At 38.7% G+C, this 26,128-nt stretch overlaps 1 protein-coding gene across 1 annotated transcript in view; it reads right to left on the bottom strand.

Moving 5' to 3' along the window:
• The window catches only part of ZDHHC13 (zinc finger DHHC-type palmitoyltransferase 13), a 52,349-nt gene that overhangs the window by 7,239 nt on the left and 18,982 nt on the right, over positions 1-26,128 (bottom strand). Inside the window, exons 4-14 of the mRNA XM_068977213.1 lie at positions 24,530-24,607; positions 23,016-23,160; positions 21,546-21,610; positions 20,048-20,210; positions 19,522-19,647; positions 15,888-16,021; positions 12,386-12,486; positions 7,254-7,378; positions 6,118-6,180; positions 5,317-5,410; positions 3,381-3,464 (exon numbers count right to left, since the gene is read on the bottom strand). Coding sequence (XP_068833314.1) covers positions 3,381-3,464; positions 5,317-5,410; positions 6,118-6,180; positions 7,254-7,378; positions 12,386-12,486; positions 15,888-16,021; positions 19,522-19,647; positions 20,048-20,210; positions 21,546-21,610; positions 23,016-23,160; positions 24,530-24,607 — 1,178 coding nt within the window. The remainder of the gene's footprint in view (positions 1-3,380; positions 3,465-5,316; positions 5,411-6,117; positions 6,181-7,253; positions 7,379-12,385; positions 12,487-15,887; positions 16,022-19,521; positions 19,648-20,047; positions 20,211-21,545; positions 21,611-23,015; positions 23,161-24,529; positions 24,608-26,128) is intronic.

Raw genomic sequence — 26,128 nt, 5'->3', positions numbered from 1 at the left:
GCGAATTCTTTACCAGCTGAGCCACCAGAGAAGCCCCATGTAAAAATCAGTGACATCAAACAGGCATCATGGGCATTCATAAAGGACAAGGAAATAAGAACTGTATAGATGTGCACCTTGAGGCTTTATAAATGCCTCTGACAATTCGATAAGTAGTTTCAGACATTTTCCCAAAGCAGCACTTAAGAGCTCCTGGGACAGAAAGGAAACATGTCCATGACTTAAATATCAACTGTCTGACCATTTTAGTCCTGAAAATCTTTTTTTTTTTTTTTTGGAGTCCCATTTGATTTCCAACAATCTTTCATGAATATATGCCAGAAGCATTCTAAGGGCAATCATCACAGAGCAACAATCAAGGTAAAAAAACTTTAAGGCAAATTACACTCTCTTTAAAGCTGCTCATTAGGACAGCAAACAAAGATGCATTCCACATACACACCTGATACGACAAAAAATACATATATATAATTTCCAACAGCAGGCTTAGGAAACAGCTGCTGAGTGGGAAAGATTATCTACTTTCTTTCTGCTTCTGAACGTCTACTGCTCCCTTCTGGGAATTTTGATAACACTGCATGACTTCGAGCAGGAATTTTCACGGAACTGATTTCAGATTTATCGAAGATATGGCTGCAAGTGGCCACATACATTATGTTATGCAATACAACACTTTAATGTGTACTAATAATACATTTTTATCAGGTGGCCACTGGCTAATAACAGGGAACTTGTGCTCTAGATCAATCATTTTCATCTTTAATAGCTTTGACAGTTATGATGTTCTAACAATGACCTAAAAATCTTTGTCCTGTAGCTTGTAGGAAGAATGTTGACACTTTGAGTGACTTACCATCCACCCTGAAAACAGACCTCACAAAAGGGGAAATGCACAGAGGCTGCTCAAAGCCAGAGTAGCTAGAACTGGATCCCACGAGAAGGAGGGTACATAGCAGTGTTCTAGCATCAGGAGTGTTGATAATAAGGAAGGTGGGATGACAATGAGGCCTTGTTAGAAAAATGGAGTGAAAATTCACTTTTGACTTCTGTGAAGTAATGATAAACGGACATAATGCTCTTGTTCAGTGTAAAGAAATACTGTGGTGGTCACAAAATAGCAAAACAATACATTAAAGTAACAAAACATGTTCAGCTAGTCTACACAGTTGTTAGTGAACGTAAGGTGGGACTGTTTCTAAGGAACAAAAAACGTAATACAAAAATTGCTTTTGAGCCAGAGAATAAAGACAAAGAGGAGGGAAGAACCAAATGCATGTAATAAGAAAGCAACTTGGAAAGGATGAATGTGATGGAAAATTACTTCTGTCCTTATCAATGCAGTCTTGTGCTGGACACAGCCCCCGCACAAAGGTGACTATTTTTAGTGACAAGAGAGTGTGGAGAGACAAGAGCGGCATAAAGCCTGGCTCTTCTCCCTGAGGATCAAGCCCAAGGGACAGGCTGGTCCAGGGGCCCAGCTCCAAAAGGGTTTCCAGGAATATGCTTCATTTTCAGGCTTTAAAAGGGCAGCTCTTTCAACAGAAAGAAGCATTTTTTTAAAAAAAAATCTTTTATTTCTTATTCCATAGGACATAAATAATCTAAGCAGTTTTAAAATTTCAGTGCTCAGGATTACTGATGGTCTTTGAAAAGAATTGAGATCAGGGATCACAACCTTCTGACTCAGCTCCATTTGAGATGGTGGCGGTTACACTAAGCTCCAAAAGCATTCCCTAGTGATCAGAGACACCAAAGGGATCTGGTAGAAACAGGGCTGTCAAGGTAACTGAGGTCCTCTCCATGCCTATGGCAGGGCTAAAAACAGACCATTTCATGAATATCAATTAACAATCTCTAAACAAAACAAAAGGGACTCTTGAGAGTCCTCTGGACTCCAAGGAGATCAAACCGGTCCATCCTAAAGGAAATCAACCCTGAATATTCATTAGAAGGACTGATGCTGAAGAGGAAGCTCCAATACTCTGGCCACATGATGTGAAGAACTGACTCACTGGAAAAGACCCTGATGCTGGGAAAGACTGAAGGGAAAAGGATAAGGGGGTTGCAGAGGATCAGATCCTTAGCTAACATCACTGACTCAACAGACATGAATCTGAGCAAACTCTGGGAGATAGTGAAGGACAGGGAAGCCTGGTGTGCTGCAGTTCATGGGGTCGCAAACAACTGACATGACTGAGCGACTGAACAACAACCAACAACCTGTAATCCTGGATGTTTCTGGAAGGAGATTCGAGAGGCTGCGGACAGCATGGGGAAAATTACCTTTCAAAAATGAAACAAAATTTAACCTAGAGAAGGCCGGCTGGTGAGTGGGGTGGGGGGAGTAAGGAGTGGTGGGACTTGGGATGCTAAAGAGGAAAAGAAAAAATGTAGGAATAAATTTTCCACATCTGCTAGAATCATTCCACATTTTAGCTCAAGCAATAGACTTGTATTCTACTGGCAAAATCCAAGACTTGAGCATGAATATAACAGGAGTGTGCATGGAAACAGATCAGAAGTAAAGCCTCTGCCTCTAGAACCAAATGCTCCCAAAACCTTCAGAATAAATAAATGATAAACAGTTAAACCAATAAAATCAAAATAAACTATAAGCTCTGTAAGCTTTTCCAGTTAGGTAGCCTATTCCTAGGTCTGAAAAGCACAGGCATGCAATTCTTAAGAGCTAACCAAAATCCTCCTTGCTTCAATTTAAACCCTGTTCTTACTCGATCACGTTGGAACAGCTGGACGTCACTCCCTACATGAGTCCCCCGACCCCTGCCAGCCACTGACAACCTCCTGCACGGCTACTGAAAAGTTGTTTTCCTTTCTCAGAGAAGCAGAATAAGTGTTCTGCTGTTTTCTTCCAAGTTATTATTTCCAACCTTTCAATCACTGTCACTGTTTTCCCATCAGTTCTAAGTCCTGACTTGATATTTATCAAATGGTACGAGCTTTCAGAGTTCTGTGCCTTAAGTACTATGACCACCTCCACCCCGCTCCCTCAACCTCTCGACCACCAACTTTTGCCCCCTATTTTATTTACTTATCACTTCCCCTTGCTTTGTACTTGAGCAACTGATTTTTACTCATCTCACTGAGGGATAAATCTGCACTTATGAGAGTCTATTTTTGACCACTTCTCAAACTTATCAAGGTTACTTCAGAGTTCAATCTCTTACAAATTACTGACAACTAACCTCTCCTAGCATTTCTTACAGCTTCCCGATGCTGAAAGAGTCTTAAGAGCATTCATTTCACTTTTATTAGGGTATGGTTTATAGTCATCCAGCCACAATGTGATATAAAAGAGTTTACAAGAAACAGTGTATCAAGTGTGGGTGTCTAAGTGTGCTATAAGAAAAATGTATACTTACAGATGAAAGATTCATATATAAACCAGTCACACACGATGGAAAGGAAAAATAAGAAGAATATGTAATAGTGATGGTTGCCAAAACCTACATCAAAAAAGAAAAACAACATATTTAACACTTTCTTACAATGATTTTCCAAACAAGGTCTTATTAAACAATTTCCTGTCAAAAGCTTTCACTAAAGTAAAAAAGAACTAAGCTGTTGTTTTGCTTTTAAATGGCATTAAACCCAAACCAAACAGCTTTGATATGCCCTGTTCAAATGTCCACATCAACTGAACTAATATTTATTCATTACTTACTAAAAGAAGACACTTTTTTTTTTGGAGAGAACAAAGCTTACTAAGTAAATCCTATACAGCCCTAGGATGGCCTCTACAGTGCTGGAGGGAAATGAGTGGGCAAATCATACCCTGTCTCTTCCTTCCTTCCATGGAATGAGTTTATACAAGTGTGACTTCTGGACATCAAGGACTGACTCAATCAGGGGAACCCAGAAAACAAACAGGGGCAACAGATATCTTGCACGGAGCTGGATACAGCAGAAGAGGGGCAACCTGCAGTACCTGAGACAGGTCTACAGAAGCAGGGAAGGGCGAAGGTGCCAGGTGTCCAAGCCCCACTGTTGCACGTGCTGCCCCTCCCCATGCTGGAAACGGCCGCATTTTGACGCTAATGACACAAAGCTCCTTAGCCACCATGATGTTCCCAGCTTCCCAAAGCCCAGCAGAAGGAACACCACCCATTGGAATCAGGAGACCCTGATCTACAAATGACAAGTTGTGTGACTACAGGTAGGTAGGTCATTTAACTTCTGATTCAGTGTTCTCATAACATGAGGAAAATATCCTCTTCTGTCTACTTCACAAGCCTGTGGCAACCAAAGAGGATGATGTAAATGAAAATACTACGTAAACATGGTGTGATAAAAACATGTGGGCTTATACTATTGTTTTCTCAGTGCCATTCAAGGCTGCCTGTCATTAATGCCATTCATCTCATCCCTATGGTGGGATGGGGTCCACAAAGCCTGGGAACACAGGAATGATCTCTTCACCTGTACTGTAGACACAAAAGCTCATAGAAGTGTTAAGTCATTCAGTCATGTCTGACTCTTTGTGACCCCATGGGCTGTACCCCACCAGGCTCTGTCCATGGGATTCTCCAGGTAAGAATACTGGAGTAGGTTGCAATTTCTTTCTCCAGGGGATCTTCCCAATAGTAGAGAATATCAAAATGCACCACGGAAAGGTGCCTTTTGTTCATCAAGATTCTACAAGCATAGCCTCCCCTTGAAGACTCATGAGACTCTGAAGTTCCTCATAATAAAGCCCTGCCTTTTACTGTGATGGCTCAGAGGAAACCCAGGGCTGCAGATCAGGACAGTAAATACTCCCAGGGAAGGCAGACCCCAGACCTCTGCCATCTCTGGCTCTGGTGCCTACTTGAGCCTGGGAGGCAAGGAGAAAAGGTGAATAAAAGGGATAAGATACCAATTATGGAACGAACATGCTATCTGGAATGGAAAACTGATACTACTAAAGTGAACTCAAGCAAATAATTTGACCTTTAGTATTTTTTCCAACTCTAAAATGAAGATAGGGTTCATGCTTGGGAACGCATGTACACCCGTGGTGGAGTCATGTCAATGTATGGCGAAACCAATATAGTATTGTAAAGTAAAATAAAGTAAAAATAAAAATTAAAAAAAATAAAAAAATAAAATAAAATGAAGATAGTAATACCAACTTCTCATGATAAAATAGGATACTATCTATAAAGGTGCTTTAAAATTATTATCAACCTCAACAATCAATGTTCCAAAAGTATTAAGACCACAGAGCTGATCTCTGACAAGCAAAAGCTACAGATGCTTAAAGTCACACGCATTAATGAAGAGAGAGCTGAACTTCAGATGGAAACTTGACACTCTCACCTATGCACCGTCCAGTCCACAGGCAGTGTTGATCGTACCGAGCCACACAGGAGTTGCACACATGGCAATGGAGTGATCTTAATGGCTTCCTTATCTAAGGAGACAATCAAGAGAGCGAAAAGCAGATATCAGAATCCCAAAGTGGTAACAAATCAAAAGCAAAATTTTATTTCTAAATTATAAAGACACACTGGCACAAATAATCCTATATTGATCATCAATTCACTTAGGCTCTGGAAGGCCTTGTTACTCTTACTTCCAGGTGTCTACTTTAATTAGGCCATGAATAAGGGGGATTTGGAGTCCAGAGCCTACTGACACTGATGAAGGGGAAATGTGGCAGCACCACACAGCAGGATGAGTATCAGCCGAAGAAACAGCGAACACGAGTTACATTTCTGGCTCTGTCAGTAATTTGGGGGAAAGTTACTTCTCTTTAGGCCATGAATCCTCAGTTGCTAAATCAAAGGTTTCACTAGGCGGTTTCTAGGGTCACCATGATCCTGAGACTCCAAGTTAGTTCTAACATATGCTTCATGGCAGGAAAAAGCAAACCAAACACATAAAGAGATTCAACCATAGGCAACTTCAAGAGATTATAAACATCATTCTCTCATATGTTCAAGGCAGAAAATTGTTCTGACAGCAATGTGAAATTTTTAAAAAAAACCAATTTTATACCTGGTAAAAAGAAAGGTGTACAAATATACCAGAAGATGTGAAAAATGCATACATGAGCATTGTAACAAAGAATTTGCTTTTACTATGGGAAAAGAATTATAGAGGAAAAGATTCACTCACAAGACAGGATGTACAAAATGTTCTGAAGTCCAGACAGCCGGTCTCTGCAAGGGTGATGATACTCTGAAAGACATTAAGTTTGACCTTACGTTTGCTTTTTACTGGGGAAATGGATGATGCATGGTTATATACCATTCTCACAGTTCTCTCTCCAAACTGCAATAGCTAGAAAAGCAATTTAGAAGACCTGCCACCATATCATTCTGTGCCTGAAATATGTGACTTTTCAAGGCTGCATTTTCAACCACAGTCAATAAATTAGAATGCACAAAAATTGCACCCCCTCCCTGTATTCCATGAATGGCAATGATCTCTCAGTTATAATATGCTAAAGAAAAATAAACACATACATTATACACTCATAAAAAAGGAACAAAAACCACCTACACATCAGAACTGATGGTTATAAGTTTCAAAGGCAGGCTTTCAGGAATACTGGCTTTAGATAACAGAGAAAATAACAATCTCCCCAACTTCTAACATTCACGAGCAATGGGAAACACACCGTGACTCCTGACAATTTCAGTCTGAGGACAAGAAAGGGCATCTCCTCAGCCAGTAAGTAGAAGGACTCCCCTTGGCCTCGTCCTAGATACTCTCTATATATTTCATAAGGGAATTTAAGCTGTATGATCATTACCTAAGAATTATTATAAAGAAGCAGGAGCTCATATCTACTGACAGAAATTATATCTGAAAAGTCTTGGTGGTATATTACTGTAATGGAAAATAAAAACACTTTTTAAACTTTCATATAAATAAATGACAGTGAACAAATCTGTTTGCTGATTTAATTATTCCACATTTACGCTGCACCTATTATGTGCCAGGCTTCCCTGGGGCTTGGATGGTAAAGAATTTGGCTGTAATGAGGAGACTCGGGTTCGATCCTTGGGTTGGGAAGATCCCCTGGGGAAGGGAATGACAATTCACTCCAGTATTCTTGCCTGGAGAATTCCATGGGCAGAGGAGCCTGGCGGGCGACAGTCCATGGGGTCACAAAGGGTGTGTCACGACTGAGGCAACTAACAGACTGATTAGCTGCCAGGCACTAGAGATGCAGTCCCAATAAAAACCGACATAGTTTACCATGCCCTTCTATAAAACAAGTCAGTAACATTACAGAGAAAGCTCACCATTTTCTTTTCTTCTTCTGAAGCCTTAGTGAACCCTGGATCAGTTGTCCAAGTCTTGTAGAAAAAATAGAGGAAGGCTACTATGCTGACAATGAAAACGAAATACAAAGGGGTGCCTGCTACATGTGAAAGCCAGTTAAGGAACATATCAGACTTTTAGTAGGAACAGCCTAATTATGATGCAGGCACATTTCATCACTGGTGCTTAAGAGTCTCTTTAACTCTGCACTCTACCCGTGCCTTTCCTACATACACACACCACTACACAGACTAACCCTAAAACCTGGTCCCACCCTATGTTCTGCTCCTAGAGGAATCTGCTCATAGTTGGCTAATAATTATCTCTTCTCATTAGTTGAAACTCATATAAAAGACTGAGAGGAATAGTTGCGGTACATGAAGAACCTCCTAAATACTGAAAAACCTTCCAGATCCAAGCAAATTAATATCTAATATCTAATGGTGTAACTGTGCCTCTCCTGTGTGCATCTAAAATAGTATTTTCTGATCACCTAATAAATTTTAACAAAACTATTCAAAGAAACAAATCACTGAGTTCAGAGATTCTAATTAAAAATATTTCCCTATATATTAGATTAATGCTAGCAAACATTTCTTACATGGAAGTTTAATAACATAATTCTTGTAGTTGTATTAGGCTGAGTTAATTCAGAAACAAAGAAACTGCTCTCCTTGCAAAGTGGTTACGAATTAGATACTATTTGGAAAGGCAGATATTATGGGTAAGTTAAGATAAAGTGTTTCAAAGATAGACATTACCCACTTTGAAGTGCTTTTAAAGTGGTTCAAATCCTTTGTATCAAAAAGGAAAATTTTGCTCCAGGGAAGGACCAATGAATGTGCAATAATGAACCAATAAGCCAGCAGTAAACCAGTTCTCCTTGTCCAATTAAAATCATTATATTGACACAGTAACTGTATCTGTCTTCGAGGTGTTGCCAAGCTGCCTGGTGCTAAACTTCAGAGTGGAAAAATGTAGCCATAGAACAAACTAAACTCTTGCTATTCAAAGTGTGGTCCCTGGACCCACAGCAATGGCTCTACCTGGGAGCTTATTAGAAGGGCAGAGCTCCAGACCTCAACCCAGACCTGCAGAAGCAGACTCTGGAATTTACCAAGATCCCTAGGGGATGCACAGGCACACTATAGTTTGAGAAGCACTGCTCTTATCCACAAAAAAAAAAAACCAGCAGAACCACATCTGGTTCCGGTAGGCAGGAATGGATCTTGTTGGTTTAGCTTACTGGTTTATCTGTAGACGGGCCTGGCTTTATGAAAGACACAGGATCCCCAACCCCCCCCCCCCCCCCCCACAAAAAAAAGCTGTATGAAATTGAAATTGCATTCCCCTAAAATCCTGATCAACATATACGACACATAGTCTCAAAAACCTCCAACTGAATCACAGGATAATCTCCCATACTGAGTGGAACAAATTTGGGGCTCCTGTTCTGAATAATCTTTAGAACAAGTCCTGCAGAAATTGATGGATTCTCTCCTTCCAAATGAACGGATCCCTTCACTCACATAAAAGCCAAGCATGCCTTGTTCCCATGCCCTTGCTTTGTATGGTTCACTGCTCTCAAGTGTTCCCCACTTTCCCCATCTACTTCTAAAATCATACTTTTAGGATGTCCAAGTCCTAACTGCCTTCAAGACCTAACTTACAGCCTTCCTTTCACTTGAGGTCTTTCCCTGTGGAAAAGGATTCTCTCCCTTCCCTGAACCCAAGAATGTTAATTCTATGGCACTCAGCCCTGGATTATAGTTATCTGTAGACAATTTAACCTCCCCAGTTAGCCTGTGACCCTTTTGCAGCTAGAATATTTCTCAACATGGATCTGAGATCTGCCATTTTATAACTTGGATTAACTGGTTTTCGTTCTTCAGCTCCTTTATATCTACACTGTAATCTACACTATAGTTGCCCTATAGGCAGATGCTACAGGAGCTGCTGCCAACATTTTTACTGAGTGCTCATTCTGCACAATGCACTGTCTTCCAAATGACAGACTTTCAGGCACTTGAAATTGGAAGGCAGAGCTTACACCTCCAGGATAGGCAGCAATATCACTGCTCGTACAACACGCTTTCCTGCATATGTTCCTGTTCGCCACTGTCTCTTTTCGAAAGAACAGAATTTGAAACAAAGCAAACACATCTCAGGTGTGTCCTGACCAGTGCAGTCGACAGTGAGATGCTGATGTCTTTTGCCTAGACACTCACATCCTAATACTACTAGACAATACACTGGTTTCCTTGAAAGCCGCATCACTACACATACCAGGCTTCTGGTCAAAGCTCCTGGTTCTTTTTCATTTGACTTGAAGCTGTGTCATTCTCACCACAATGTGTACTTGTATCACGCTGATTGTCTGAAACTCAGTATTAGGACTTCACATATTTATTCCTCTTAAACTTAACTCAGCTACAGCTGGAATCCCAAACGTCATGTTCAGTGGTTCACCATCTCTTTGCTGAATCTTAATCTTACTTCCAAGCTTATCAGTAAGGCCTTCTGTCCTTCTCTCAAACCTGCCTCATAAAAGCCACATATCACTTGCTGTACACACAAAAGGCACTAAAAGAAAGTGTTCATCTCAAGAGCTAACCTAGAGCTGCTCTTAAAATTCCAACATATAACCTTCCACACAGATTTTGTTCATAAGAGTAACTGATAATAATAAAGTAATAGGTATTTACAGAATGGGGACTATGGTCAGCATTTTACAGACATCCTAACATAGTAATGCTTGCAGGCACCTGATGAACTTGGTACTGTTATTCCTAATTTAGGAAAACTGATACTCAGTGAAATTATTTGCCCAATGGTACCGTGGCTCAGGAGGTAAAGAATCCGCCTGCAATGTGGGAGACCTGGGTTCGATCTCTGGGTTGGGAAGATCCCCTGGAGAAAGGACTGGCAACACCTTTCAATATTCTGGCCTGGAGAATTTCATGGACAGAGGAGCCTGGTGGGCTACAGTCTATGGGGTCCCAAAGAGTCGGACACAACTGAACAACTTTCACTTCACTTCACATAACAACTAGTAAGAAAAAAAAAAAAAAAAAAAGCCAGAACTCCAATTCATTCTGTCTGATTCCAAAGACCACATTTCTTCCACAATGTTCCCAGGGCCTCCTCCCGTGATGGGCAAAGCAGCTGTGGGAGTGGAGGCCCCATGTAATCCAGACACAGCAACACAACTAGTCTACACCCTCAGGATGGGTCTTTCCAGGGCAGCACCTCAGTCAGTGCACACCCAAGGCAGTTCAGATAACATTTAGCACTCAGCTTGGAAAACACTGATCTGATGGCGCCACCTACTGACTGACCTGGACCCACCAGCAGCAGCCTGGACGCTTATTAGAACTGGTTTCATGCTGTACATGTCAGTAAAAGACCTTCCTGTCAACTCCAACATCTTTTAAGATTCTGTCCAGCTATGGAAATCAAATCAGTCCTTCTTATATTACGACATCTTCACAAATATTGAACAGCAGTAAACTCAGCTGAATACTAACTAAATACATCTGTAATCAAGGTTTTCAAACTATGGTGGAGTAACATTTTTGTTAATATTGACACTGAAAAGTTGAAATAATTCAATATAAAAACTACCACACTTTTTTGGTGCAAAATCTAAAAGAGCATGAGTTACCCACATTTTAAAAAGTCATCAAGAAACACAATTTTAAAACTATGTTTACTCCACTGTGTATGAATTGGTAAATAAAATATCAGTCAGCCCTTTCAGTACTACGCCAATTACCAAAACACTTACTAGCCTTGGGACTTCTATAAGTGATAAAGTATTTTTGTATCACATAATATTACCCAAGCCTTTATTAAGTGGTGGTCATAAGGCCAGTGCTTAAAAAGCTGCCCTCAAATCAATAGATGAAAGTTAATGCAATAAAATCTTTTGAAAAGTCAAAATGACCCCCATGGTATACTGTGCCATTTATTTAAAGGAATCTGAAAAGTACTAGAGATAACGCTCAGAAATAAAGAGCATCACTAAAGTAAAAACATGCTATAATGAAGGGTGATAAATGCACTCAGAATTCATATGCCTCTCTCACTTTACATTTATTCCGTTCAAACAATAAACTGAGTGAACGTATCTCTCTTATAACCCGTATTCTTTCTTTAAAAGCGTATCACTCCCAGAATGAGAAATAACAGAGAGTTAAAGGAATATGCTTAAAGGTACATGTCTATCCACCACATCCATTCTCCTGCCCTATAAGAAAAGCAAGGCTTTTAATGGTTTCCTAGGGCCCTTTGAGGGAGAGAAAGGAGCCTGGAAAGAGGTGGGAACTCTGAAAACTGAAGAAAATGCATCCTTCCTAATGGGAGCTATAAATAGCCATAAACTAATAAGTAACCCCTGTCCTCACTTTCAGGTGACTGGATTTGGCCTGGGCCCTGCTCCTCAAGTGATAAACCAATCCCTTGGATGAGTTGTTTTTTTAAACTACAAGTTGCCATCCACTAGTAGGTCATGAAAGATTTAAGTGGCCTATGACTTGCATTTTTTAAAAAGGAAATAGAATAAAAAACAAAAATGTTAGAGTAAAGCACTTATTAGGATGTGCTTTTGTCTCACATATATTTTGGGTGGCAACGCAAATTTCTTTTTACTGTGCACTGAAAACCACTGCCTTGAATAACACTGCACTGACTACTGCTGAGGAGGACACATTTCCTTCAGTACTCCACCTCTACAGGTAATCTTGGCATCCAGATTTATTAGTCACTATAACTGCTGACCAAGTTAAAAGAACCATCTGACCTTAAAGAGAACCTCAAGGCAACACAGTAATTTTTATGGATCTAAATAATTTACAGTTCATTTACTGTTTTAATATATTGTTAAACTGTTTCCTTCCTATGTGTAATTAATATTAAACACCTGCTGTTTCCATAGTGTACCCTGAGATCACGTCCAGAATTCAGTAGATTTCCAACATTAAAAACCATCAATCAGGACCATTAAATTAATATAAATTTGATTTGCATTCCCTGGATCTCATCTAGTATCTAAATTTTAGTCATTTTTAAAAGCTAAATGAGATATGCATTTAAATGTAAACTTGAAGGATATCAGGAAAGAATAAGATGAACCAAGTCATAAACATCCAAAAAATGGAGCTCAGCAGAAAGACTGTTGGTAAGTATATAAGGCTCTTGTACCCGAGCAAGAACCTAAAAGAAAAAAAGTATAAACATAAGGTATTAGTGATTCTGAGTGTTATCATATTCATCTTAGTTCTAAATTCCCTTAAATAATAACAACAGTGAAAATAAAGAAGACCTCAGATAACAGCAGCAGCTTTCACCAAGTGCTATGTGCCACCTTCCATGTGGTAAGAGCTAGGCACCAGCATCGCTTCATTGTACATGTGGGAAAACTGAAACACTGAGACTCTCAAAGTAAGTTCCTGTGACGAACCTACACGTTATTTCACTCCCAATAACATTATATTTTCAATTAATCTTTTTCATTTCTATTGAAACACATATTTGTATTTTTGGCATGTTGTATTTTCAAATACACGTTATATTTCCAAAATGCAAAAATTTAAATCCCTGGAGAGTCATCTTCACATTTAACAAGCTAAATGCGAAGATAGCAGTGTATTTTTGAAACACACAGAGGCACACAACCTTGAGCATTTTTATCCTACAATCAGCTTGTGAAGCAGACATGTAACTTAAAAAGCTACATCCAGGTTATGGGTGGCTCTCGTCATCAAACCCCAGCCATCTTGCTTGGATCACAAGCAACATGGAAGTCCACATAAAACTTACTCAAATGTTTACTATTATAGTTTCAAAAGAAAAAAAAATCTTTTACATTAAATACTCAATACAGTAAATCATGCATGAATATAGTTTACCTAGATCTATTTTTAAATTCATATCATAAAACAATAATGATTGAACACACATATTAAAGGTTTTTTGAAAAGCTATCAAGATCCTAAGCATAACTATGATGAAATAACACTTGGCAACAAGTATAAAGATCCCAAACCTCAGGCCCCCAATATGTTGCCAGAATAGGCCAACTGGAGCCCACATAACCTTCATGGCATGGCTTGTCTGCAGCAAAATTTGTCTGACCTAATTAAGTGGTGCAGTGAACTATCTTATTTGTAACAGCCTGCTACTACGACCTGTCTACTCCTGACAGGTATCACATAGCAGCCTGGAGCAACAAACAACCTCCTGTGGAGCCTAGTAATAGTGGAAGTTTATAGCTGCTTACTCCGTGAAATTGGGACTCTGAAGAGTGGAAGAAATAAAAGTAGAATGGACAAAGCTACTGCTGTTGCTGCTGCTGCTGCTGCTGCTGCTAAGCTGCTTTAGTAGTTTTCGACTCTTTGCGACCCCACAGACGGCAGCCCACCAGGCTTCCCCGTACCTGGGATTCTCCAGGCAAGAGTACTGCAGAGGACTGGAGTGCGGACAAAGCTACCATATGCATTTGTCTCCCATTTGAACAGAGTCCATATGCTAAGCCTAGCATATGAAGCCCTCAACTCACAAATTTCCATATAAATTTTTTATAACATGAGTTTCTATTAAAACAAAATCTCAAATGCCCCTATCCTAGGTGAGTAGATATTGTGCCAGCCTTTGCTTTCTCTCTGGAAAAAAGAAAAAAAGTGATTGCAATTTGGCTTAAAATTTATTTGAAAACCAAGTCAATCCAATTAGCGGAAAATGAATGAATATCTCTAACTTACAAATTTTCTGCATAGCAGGCAATTTCAGGCATTTTACTATTTTTCAGAAATTTGAGCTTTTAAATTCATTTCCAGCCTACTGTCCTGCTCTTGAATGACTAAGTGGTAATATTCCACTAATGCTTTTTTTTTTTTTAAATAACAAAAGCAACTCATGCTTATTCCACAAAATGCTGGTAAGCAGACAAAGGACATAGGAACACTCTTAATCACACCCTGAAGACAGCAACACGCACTTTCTTTTAGATTCTCTCTTACAAATCATCACTGTTACATTTTCCTTTCCTTCAGTGACTAAAAACATTTGACAGGAGAGACACGTGTCCTGCTTGTACAGGCCTTACATTCCAGGAAACAGTAATTAAGTGCCATGAAGCAAATACAAGGGGAGGATACAGCAGAGCCAGTCAGACATGGTTTGGCTGAGGAGGGGATGCAGGGAACTGAGGTCCATGAGACGTCTCCCGCTACGTAACAACACGGTACAGACAGACACACAAGCAAGAGCCAAGGCCCCAGATGGGTATGAGCTTCATATGTTCTAGAAACAGAAAGAAGGCTGCAGGGCAGTGAAAGTAAGAGATAATGCCAGAGGGGAAGCAGTGATTACATAGCACCTCACTGGCAAGAAGTCTGGATGTCATTCTGAGGACAAGGAGAAGCCACGGGAGGGCTCTATGCAGGGAGAGAAGACAGAAACTGGCTTGCTTTTTTAAAGCCCACCCTTGATTGCTGAGTGAGGAGGAACTACAGCGGGGTAACAGCTGGAGTCAGGAGATCAGTGAGGCGGCCTGGCCTAAGGAGCCAGCGGAGGAGAGGGTGCGAGCAGACCAAGGGGGACAAGGCAGGAAGGGCCTGGGAGGGCGCTGGGTGTGGGGGGTGAGGGGCAGCAAAGAACAGTGGGGGCCAGCGATCCGAGGATGGGACCCATTATTCATGTAGAAACTGGATGCCGCTCTTCTGGGAAAGGAAGACGAAAAGCAGCGCTGGGTACTGATTACTGAGTACTGGGCATCAGTCATGGTTTTAACCATTATATTGGTACTAACCACAAGGCAGGCATTGTCATAAATATCATCCTCACCTTAGAGATGAAGAAATCGAGTCACAGAGAGGTAAACCAACTTGCTCAAGGTCAGACTGTCATGTGATAAAGCGTGACCTGAACCCAGGCAATCTGACTCTTAACTAGTGACTACATATATGTGTGTGTGTGTGTGTGTGTGTGTGTGTATACACACACACATATATAATGTATATATGTAAATTGTATACATATATACAATATACATTGTATACAATATATATACATATATATGTATATGTATTACATAAATATGTAAATATATGTGTGTGTATATATATATAATGTATGAATATTTTATTAAAAATAGAACTATACCACAGTTACTATTTTATAACTTCCTATGATTTACTTAGGTTGTTTCTTACCTAAAAAACATTATGAGCTAAAAACTAGCTTAAAAAGAATTTAGATTTAGAATAGAAAAAATCAATTTCCGAAAAATGGGCAAAAATGCTTCAAGATGTAAAATAGTTACAAAAATCTTCTCATTATTCATTAACAATTCAAAAAGTAACCCAGGGAAAAAAAGTGAGCTAGGATATTTATTCTCTACCAATTGTCAAGGTAATTAAATTATTGGATTGACCAATTTGCTTTCAGTCAAATCATATACCACCAAAGCCCTGCCCTCCCACCTTGAGGATCATTCTATGTGATAAGTAACATTCATAGCCCAATAAAAATCTGTGGTTCCAGCTAATAACAGTAAAAAAAAGAGTACTCAAACTGGAAATGCAATAACCAGCTTTGCAAAGACTAATACATACCTTGGAAACAAAGACATCAGAAAAAACAATATTATTAAAAGAAATCCTTTTAAAAGCCAAGAATCTGAATCAAAGTCCAATATGTATCCAACAGCCCACATGGTAATCACAGAAAGTAGCAGCAGCAGGAAGACCTATTAAGAGATTCAGAATTTTAGAACTTAATGGGTTTTACCTCCTAAGCATCTAATAATAGTTAGTTCAAAAGTAAAACTATTTCCTAAATATATAGTAAGTTAATACAACAGCACAACACAGTTTCCCTTCAAAATTGCTGATAGATAAATCTGAACTTTAAGAAATTACAAATCCTGAAAGTAATCTTTTAAATCTTGCAATAAAATGTTGCTTAAACATATTTAGTTTTGCTATCTTCCACTCCAAGAAATGTTGATCTTCTAGAAACGTGTTAGTGATAGCTGACATTTAAAAAAATAATTTCTTTCAAACAGTATTATATGTCAGAAGGCATAAAGCAGGACAAAAAGACCACACAAAAAATCAATATACCCAAGCTTCAACAAAGAAAGTACAAGAGTTCCAATATGGGCACTGCATGGTGCCATGCCCTAATAAAGAAGGTCAGAAGGAACAAGTCTGCAGAAAAGATGACTTTCTTTTAGGGCATGTGGAATTACAGACATCTAGGAGATAGCCAGGACTCAGTTAGAAAAGCAGATCTACCATACAGGTCAAAACTTAGTCTTTAATTAGTACACTGACTGGAAAGACAAGAATGAAAAGCATCCTGAGGACTGTGTGCAGGTGAAAAGGGCAGAAGCTTGGCCAACAGGAACACTCAAGGGGAAAAAAGCTAAGTCCCAAAAGGCAAGTAAGGAAGTGTGACCGGTATGACCAGAAAAGCAGGATGAGGACCAGAAGCAGTGTTCCAGTCAAGCCAGGGAAGGGACTTGCAAGAAGAGAGTAGTTCTCAGTGTCACGTCACAGGGAGGCCAAAGTCTGAAACACATCCTTGGATGCTAATAATAGCAGTTTATTCCACAAAGTTAAAAGAAGGAAGCAACACTGTGGCTGTCTGTATTAAAGCTGGACGCCACATGCAATGTGGTCCCTTAACTCCAGTATGCATGACCTTTGTATGGATGTGAGAGTTGGACTGTGAAGAAGGCTGAGCGCCGAAGAATTGATGCTTTTGAACTGTGGTGTTGGAGAAGACTCTTGAGAGTCCCTTGGACTGCAAGGAGATCCAACCAGTCCATTCTGAAGGAGATCAGCCCTGGGATTTCCTTGGAAGGAATGATGCTAAAGCTGAAACTCCAGTACTTTGGCCACCTCATGCGAAGGGTTGACTCACTGGAAAAGACTCTGATGCTGGGAGGGATTAGGGGCAGGAGGAGAAGGGGACGACAGAGGATGAGATGGCTGGATGGCATCACTGACTCGATGGACATGAATCTGAGTGAACTCCGGGAGTTGGTGATGGACAGGGAGGCCTGGCGTGCTGCGATTCATGGGGTCGAAAAGAGTTGGACATGACTGAGCGACTGACCTGAACTGAACTGATCTTCTACAATCTTTACTCCTCTAAACCACATTCTGAGGATGGCTAATTTCAAATGATTGTCCGATTCTTTGTGACACCGTGGACTGTAGCCCACCAGGCTCTTCCGCCCATGGGATTCTCCAGGCAAGAATACTGGAGTAGGTTGCCATTTCTTTTTCCAGGGGATCTTCCCGACCCAGGGACTGAACCCAGGTCTCCCACATGGCAGGCAGATGCTACCAGGGAAGTCAATTTCAAATGATAGGAAGTCTTTAATATGCTTCCAATTCTAATTTGCATGATAACACAAAATGAGCAAGTCTAGGGTTGTTTTTTTAAAGGTAAACTTAGAATCTACATGCTATATAATCTCAGAACAGAAATAATAATTAAATGTGAATCTCACAATTTTAATTGCAGATACAACACTCACAGATGAGCCACACTATTTCCTTGTTCAACAAATATTCCAGTGTACATCATATGCTAGGCACTGTTCTAGGCACTTGGGAACACATCAATGAATTTAAAGTCTTTCTCTCATGGATCCTAAATTCTAGCAGGGGAAGACAGACAGACCAACGTACTAAGAGAATTTTAGAGTACAGAGAAAGCTGAATGGAAGCTTTTCTAAAATTCACTTAGTACGTTGTCTGTTCTAAGGTTTTTGGCTTTTATTCTGGGAGAAAGGGGGAAACATCACAGGATTCTGAGCAGATAAATGATAGGATTTGACTTACATTGTAAGATTCATCTGACTGCTCTACTGAGATGAGACTAGAGGTGAGTAGAGACAGGAAAATGTCAGAGAGCTGCAGGAATTCATTTTGCTGGACCAAAATTTCATGGTAAAGTGGTGAGAAGGGTCAGATGCTGGATATATACTGAGGGCAGAACTAGCCGATATGTTTTTCTGATGGACTGGATACGTGATACGACAAAGAGGCAAAGGTCACTGGAGAGTAAGTTGCCACCTACTGAGATGGGGAAGCTCTGGACAGAATAGTTGGGGGCAGTGGGGAGGAGAGATGAGGAGCTCAGTTTTGGATGGTGAATGGATAAATCAAGTAGGTAACTGGATAGGTCTGAACTAGAGATACATTTGGCTGTTGTCAACATATAGACAGCATTTAAAGCCATGGGAGCACATGAAACCACCAAGGGAATGACTAGACAGAAAAGAGGTCCCAGGACAAAACCCTGGGACACTCTATTAATAAAGCAGGGGAGGGAGCAGAGGAGATGGCAAAGGAGACCAGGGAGTAACTGTTATTTCTGTTTTTCTCCCTTGCAGAATTGGTGTAGTATTCGTGAGGATCCTCTGCAAAGAAATCTCATGCCTGTTAATCTAGAACCTGAAGGTATTCTATACATTCTGAAGACAACACTATCGTATGTGAAGACGTTAAACAGTAAAATCAATCCAATATCCATTTTAATAATATATTCTCTATTACAACTTAGATTTTGCTGGACATAATAGCAAGCTGACCACTCTAATCTAATTTTTCTATCATTCCATTCACTTTTTTGTTGTTGTTGCTCACTTTTAACTTTAGAAGACAACCACTTAGAAGAACTGCCAAGTTAAAAAAAAGAAGAATAAAGGTTGGGTTTCATCTCTCAAAATTCTGGGTGCTTTTAATTTTATGAAGTGACATCATATGCCTGAAGCTTGCAACACTGTCATTTTTTAAGTTTAATTCCTCCTGATTCTAAGAAAACGTTTTGAATGTTATGATTTCCCCTTTGAAAAAAATTTTAATGGGAACAAGTTCTTTAAGAATAACTCCTATAAAATTCCTTGCAACAAGGATTTTTCCTTTTGCATCTCTAAGAATCTAAACTATTTGTGTTTCAATTCACTCATGAAATAAACATGGAAGTATGCTACAGTATTCAAAAGGTAACATGGAGCTGTTGAGCCATCTAGCTGAGAACCAACAATAAACTGCCATTAAAAGTGCCAAATTTCCAACTCTGGGTTACAGGGTATATGGGAAAGATATAATTGGCAGATACAATGCAGCAGTAGGCCAACTCCTTGGTTTTCCCTGATGCCTTCAAACACAAAAACAAATGGACAAAACAGTTCTTAGAGCCCACAGGATAGGCCCTGCATGAAAATACCTCGCATTTCTGCAGCCATCTCCAAAGTCTGAAATTTTTGTTGGCTCGAGTTTTGGCCTCTGTTTTTAGCATGTGAATAATGAGCCGATTTTTGTTTTGCAGGGCCATGTCAAGAGGGGTTTCTCCCTAAAAAAGAAAGAAAAAGTTCAATTTTATTTTTGATACAGCATAGGTACTAAACTTTTTTTTGAATATTTATTTATTTGGCTGAGCCACATCTTGGTTGCGGCACATGCGATCTTTAGTTGCGCATGGAGGATCTTTTATAGCTGTGGTATGCGAACTCTTGGGGTATGTGGGGCCTACTTCCCTGACCAGGGATTGAACCCAGGCTCCCTGCATTGGGAGCGTGGAATCTTAGCCACTGAGCCACCAGGCAAGCCCCAAAGCTAAACAAGTTTCACAAACTCACAAGAATCATAGATTCAATGTATTTATTACAAGGGTAGCCAACTATTATTGTTTCTATGTATCTTGTGGTAACTGAAGACATAATAAACTAAGAGAGATAAACACCTGGCCATACCTTAACATTTCGGACATCCAGGCTAGAACCAGCTTCCAAGAGCTTATCAACAGCACTAACGTTTCCTGCTGCAACTGCCCAGTGAAGTGGAGTGTTTTGATGTATTTTATCAACTATATTGAGAGAAGGATTAAACTTTAAAAGAAATCCAGTTGGTTCTGGCCTGTCTCAAAACAATAAAACACCAAAACAACATTTATTAGAATGATTTGAAGGGTAAATGTAAATAATGAACCTGTTTGATAATGTATCAATGAACCAATCAGTAAGGATTCTGAAAACTGCAGAACTTCTCTGTGCAGAGTTTTATTCTAGGTGCTAATACTGGTGAGGCCCAAGTTGCTGCCCCAAGAGAAATGTATTAATTGTCTGCTACATAATGTAATTTTAACATCAATACAATGGAATAATTGCTTTTGTTTTTCAAATTTTTGTTTTCATGCTGCTGATCTAATGGTTAACTTTTTTTTTTTACTTTGGCCAACACTAAATGCTATGTTATTTTTCCAATTAAAAAATTAAACGTACAATATCATATTTGAGGAGATAAACCAAAAGCTAACTTCACATTCTCCCTCCAACCACTTATTACATAGGGTGTTATAAAAATGCCCTAAATTATTTATCATAGAAAGTTATGGACTTGAAAGTAGAATTCAATGAAATATTTTTTACTTCATCTTGAACACCTTTACTTCTTTCATGACTACTCAAGAGATTCCTATAATAAAATAATAATCTATTTTACTCATTCTATTCAAGATTTTTAAATATTATACATGACCTGAGAGTTACTAGCAAAAATGACAAAATGCTTTTTGACAAAATTCTACCCCAAATTTGAGCCCTATCACTCTAGGAACTAAAAGAAAATAGCATCAGAACTAACTCAGTTCCTAGGAGTAACATCCTAAGTAAAAGCAGACTCAGAAACTAAGTACAACACTGGAAACAAAACTGATAAAGGACAAAGTGTAGCATGTATTTGAGCAGAAGAATGACAGAAGTTGGACAATATGGTGGCCAATAATCACAAGTAGTAAGCGTATACTTATTAACAGAATTTGCATTTCTTAGTTTACGTTTCTGAAGAATGGCTACAATATCAGAGAACCCTCAAACTTATTGTTTTTTGAAATGCATATTTATCATCTACATGTCAAATTATGGGAGCATTTAAACCTGTAGCCATTCTTCAGAAACGTAAACTAAGAAATGCAAATTCTGTTAATAAGTTTACACTTTGGAATCTCCAGGTGTTCTGTAAGAAAGTTTTTTCTTATTAGTAGCTTTCAAACTTTTCCCCAAAGCTATCAGAAAAGAGAAAATTTATTTCAATGCTGCTTTTCTAACTGCAACTACATTAAAAGTGCATGTCACAGTCACGAGATGGAAAATCTTACTTTCTTCAGAATGTTGTGTCACCTCACATAGAATAAGATACTTAAATTGCTGGAATCAAGAGTCAGAATAAGGCAATTCAATTAAACTTACTTACCCAAGTACTTTGTTAGCTGATAACATGAGAGGTGTCTGCCCGTTTACATCTATCGTATTCACACTCTGTTAAAGAAGAAGAGTTGATCAGCCTAACTGTAAACACAGTCAAGTTTCCATTTCCTCTCTTAGTAAGAGTATCTCTTTAATACATTCACACCATAGTGTGTCTACAAGTGTTCAAATATCATTTGAATAAAATAATGTTCTGTTTCATATCCATAGGGTAAAAATCCACTGACTGCTACAAAATATTTTTAAGGGGAAAAATCTGAATATATGATTTAAAATGTTGTACGTTGTGAGTGGAAGATGACTAAGGGACAGAAAAATGTTGATAATCACCATCAAATATGAGACAGTAGAGACCTTAGAAGTTATCTAGTTTAGACTTTAACTGACACATTAATTCAAACTATCACTTCTTGGACAAAATCATCCAGTCTCTACTTAAACACTTTCAGTAAGAGTGAATTCTACCTTCTGAGGCAAGAATACAAAGCATATTGTATTTCTGGATTTACTATGTTTCAAAGAGTAAAACATGAAAAATTCTTTTCTATTTTTGAGAATACAGGAAATAAAAAGGAAACCATAGCTCCAAGAACATACGGTCCACTTAAAAAAATGGGTCCAGAGTTGAGGTATATAATGCCTCAACCAAGGGGCCCCAACCCCCCAAAAAAGTCAGTGACTGAATATTCTTACAGGCCTTGGAGGAAGAAGCCCAAAGTGAAGTAGAAAAGATGACTCTTCATATAGTTTTCCAAAATGAGAACCAAGAGGTTATAATTATTCTACTTGAATTGCTAAGTCTAACAGAAAGTGCTTATTTAAACAGAATACAGTCATTCCAACAGCATTTGTGCAAACATGCTTCCATTCCTGCTACACAAAACTACTGATATATAAACTAGTTGTTACCAGAAAGCATATCCCAGGCAAGCAGAACTGACAGTGAAACTCCCACTGCCAACAACCCATAATTTAACCAGTGCCATAAATGAATATCTCTTAAGGCAAGTCATTTTCCATGGGATTACTTCAGGGAACAATAAGAAACATGCATTCAAACTGGTCTCCACTTGGCCTCAAATAATGAAAGCAAATGATGGGTTAATCTAGTGATCTGACTACCATTTCCACATTCAACCAAAAGAAAAATACAGGCTTTAAAGTCATGTTTTTTGAAAAACTCTGCAAATTACTGGGATCACAAGAAAAACTATTATAAGCTTACAAGTTTCAGAAACAACTATTATATGTTACTGAGCTAAATGACCTATCCTTTTTGCTCCAGTGAAGCTGGAAAAGCAGTATTCAATAGCTAGACTTACTGAGGCTAGTATTTGAACATTCAGGTATCTGTAAAATGATTTGTATACCTTAAAAATGAGGACTATTACTAATGATCCTCTGAGTCCTTTCAGATTTACAACAGCTGCAATACAAAATATGTCTCAAAACATACCTGTCCTTTAGAGATGAGATATGCTATAATGGGCATGTGCTGAAATAACACTGCCAGGTGGATGCCGCAGAATCCCTCTCCGTCAATGAGAGCGGGGTCTGCACCATACTGCAGTAATAATATGACCATAGGTAAATGCCCTTGTCTGGAAAAAGAAAGAACAAAAATTATACTGTACTCTATAGTGCAAAAGAGAAAAATTTAGGGAGAAACTAGCATTTCTAAGACATAAGGGACTGTGGTTAGATATAAAGAGTATTTCTTAACAGTGCACAGATTTTTAAAACACTGGAGCTTCTCTAAATATCTTTTACGTACATATTCGAAACTTAGAACTATCTGGACAGTCCTTCTTGAGTGCAGGTAATAAGCTTAATAATAACCTCCAATCTACCTTAAGGACTTCCCTGGTGCCTCAGATGGTAAAGCATCTGTCTACAATGCGGGAGACCCAGGTTCAATCCCTGGATTGGGAAGATCCCCTGGAGAAGGAAATGGCAATCCACTCCAGTACTATTGCCTGGAAAATCCCATGGACAGAGGAGCCTGGTAGGCTACAGTCCATGGGGTCGCAAAGAGTTGAACACGACTGAGCGACTTCCCTTTCACCAATCGACCTTATTAAGACTACTACCATGTGTAAATAATTTTACATAACTAACAATAAAAATGGAAATTAAAAATCATTTGGACTTTGCCATTGTTATTTTAAAAACAAAAAATAATCATGAAACAGGTATGCTGAATGAAGGGTAACAATTCCCAGACCACAGGTGATAATACTGTTCTTAGGAATTAAATATTTCTCTTTGAATATGGTTCATTTCTATGTAAAGCACTGTAGCTTAAGGGGATGAGCTAACTCCAGATTCTTCAAAATTCTCAACTCCAGAGAAAAGATTCAACTCCTTGCCTTAAATGAACAATTATCCACTTCACTTTCAGGTTCGTATCAATGCCACCGATCACAGAGCATGGAGTTAAAATGAAAGATGAAGAAGTTGCTAAGTATCCAAATAGACACTTACTAACTTCAGCTTCAGATACCAGTACATATCAGGGAAAAGAACTGATGGAGTTTGCACTCACTAAACTACCACATTTGTCCATGTGATCAAATATTAAAAATATTTACTTTGACTTAGTTTGGGCCCTCAATTAAACACAAAAACATCATCTATGGAAACTCTTTAAAACTGTATATTTTTTTTAATGAAGGAGTAAAAACAAAAGAAAGTCTTTCAAGTGGTCTGTAACTGCAATTCCAATATGAACTACTGGCCATATATAGTTATTTAAATGCAAATTAGCTAAAATTAAAAACGCAATTCCTTAGTGGCATTAGCCATACTTTACATTTCACATGTGGCTAGTGGCACTACTTTACTGGACAGCACGAACATTTCCATCTTCACAGAAAATTCTATTGCAAAGTGCTGGTCTTTAATGTTCAGAAAATACGTAAGTCAGTTTTGATTCTGAACAGCAATTTCAGTATTTAAAGAAACCTTTACCTGATGGCCCAGTGAAGAGGAGTTGAATTTAAATCACCACCCAACTGATCTACCACAGCACCTTTTGAAATATAAAACCTGTTAAGAGCAAACATAAATGAAAATAAGATTTAAAATTTAAAATTCATACTAAGAAAGAAAACATCCATTTTTCTTAGTAATAAAAGTATTTGAAACAGAAATTATAATAATGCCCCTCTCTAAAACACTCAGATCTGCAGAAGTCTGAAAGATTCACATAACAGCATCAAACAGATCCCTGGTGAAATATTCTCATCATGTAAGTAATTATTCCTGCTGTCATGAGTATTTCTTTACAACTAAACACACAATAACTACTCTCTGCTTATTCTAACCACAAAATTCTTGCAATGGTTTATATTTAAAAGGTTTCTATTACAGATGTTCTACTTAACTTGCAAGAAGAAAGGTGAAACTATATCACAGCTAACAGCTTAAAGTTAGAATTACTATGTGGAAATAATGATGCTAAAAGTAGGTAGCAAAAAAATAATTCAAAATTCTTCCAGAAAAGTTAGACATTTTGAGCATTTCACTCTCTATTTTGGAGGCATTGATGGGATACATTGTATAAAGTGAAACTATACGGTAAAGAGACTTATCTTCTTCTGTGGCTTACAGGAATTAATCTCATTATTTCAAAGTTGTGCTTCATATATATTATCTAAACAACACACCAGTTTATTTCCACAGAAAAGGAGTATGGCTGTGAGTATATCTCATTATTCTAACCTTCAGTATATTTTTACTTTCCTAAACCACAAGGATTTTAAATGTATATAATACATAACATGTACACATACACATTTTACACGCTAAGATATAAAACAAAAAAACCCACAGTAGTGCTTTATATAGGGGAATAATGTTATACAATCTAATACATGCCTAATCTAAAATGTATTCCATATTTAATTTTGCTATTAAATTATTCCCCTACCCATCCATTCCTCCTGGCATTATTACAATATAACAATTTCAGTGATTCTTTTAAACTTGGTGAAACTATCTGTTCCATTGCGAAAAACATGTTGTTATTGTTCAGTCACTCAATCATGTCCTACTCTGTGTGACCCCATGGACTGCAGCACACCAGGCTTCCTTGTCCTTCACCATCTCCTGGAGCTTATTCAAACTCATGTCCATTGAGTTGGTGATGCCATCCAAGCATCTCGTCCTCTGTCATCCCCTTCTCCTCCTGCCTTCAATCTTTCCCAGCATCAGGGTCTTTTCCACTGAGTCAGTTCTTCACATCAGGTGGCCAAAGTATTAGAGTTTCAGCTTCAGCACCAGTCCTTTCAATGAATATTCAGGATTGATTTCCTTAAAAATTGACTGGTTTGATCCCCTTGCCATCCAAGGGACTCTCAAGAGTCTTATCCAGCACCACAGTTCAAAAGCATCAGTTCTTCAGCGCTCAGCCTTATGACCCAACTCTCATATCCATACATGACTACTGCAAAATACATAGCTTGGACTATACGGACCTTTGTCAGCAAAGTAATGTCTCTACTTTTTAATACGCTGTCTAGGTTTCTCATAGCTTTTCTTCCAAGGAGCAAGTGTCTTTTAAAACTT

Source organism: Capricornis sumatraensis, chromosome 8 (assembly GCF_032405125.1).
Source record: "Capricornis sumatraensis isolate serow.1 chromosome 8, serow.2, whole genome shotgun sequence".
In the NCBI taxonomy this organism is placed as follows: Eukaryota; Metazoa; Chordata; class Mammalia; order Artiodactyla; family Bovidae; genus Capricornis; species Capricornis sumatraensis.
This window is presented reverse-complemented; position numbering and strand designations above follow the sequence as displayed.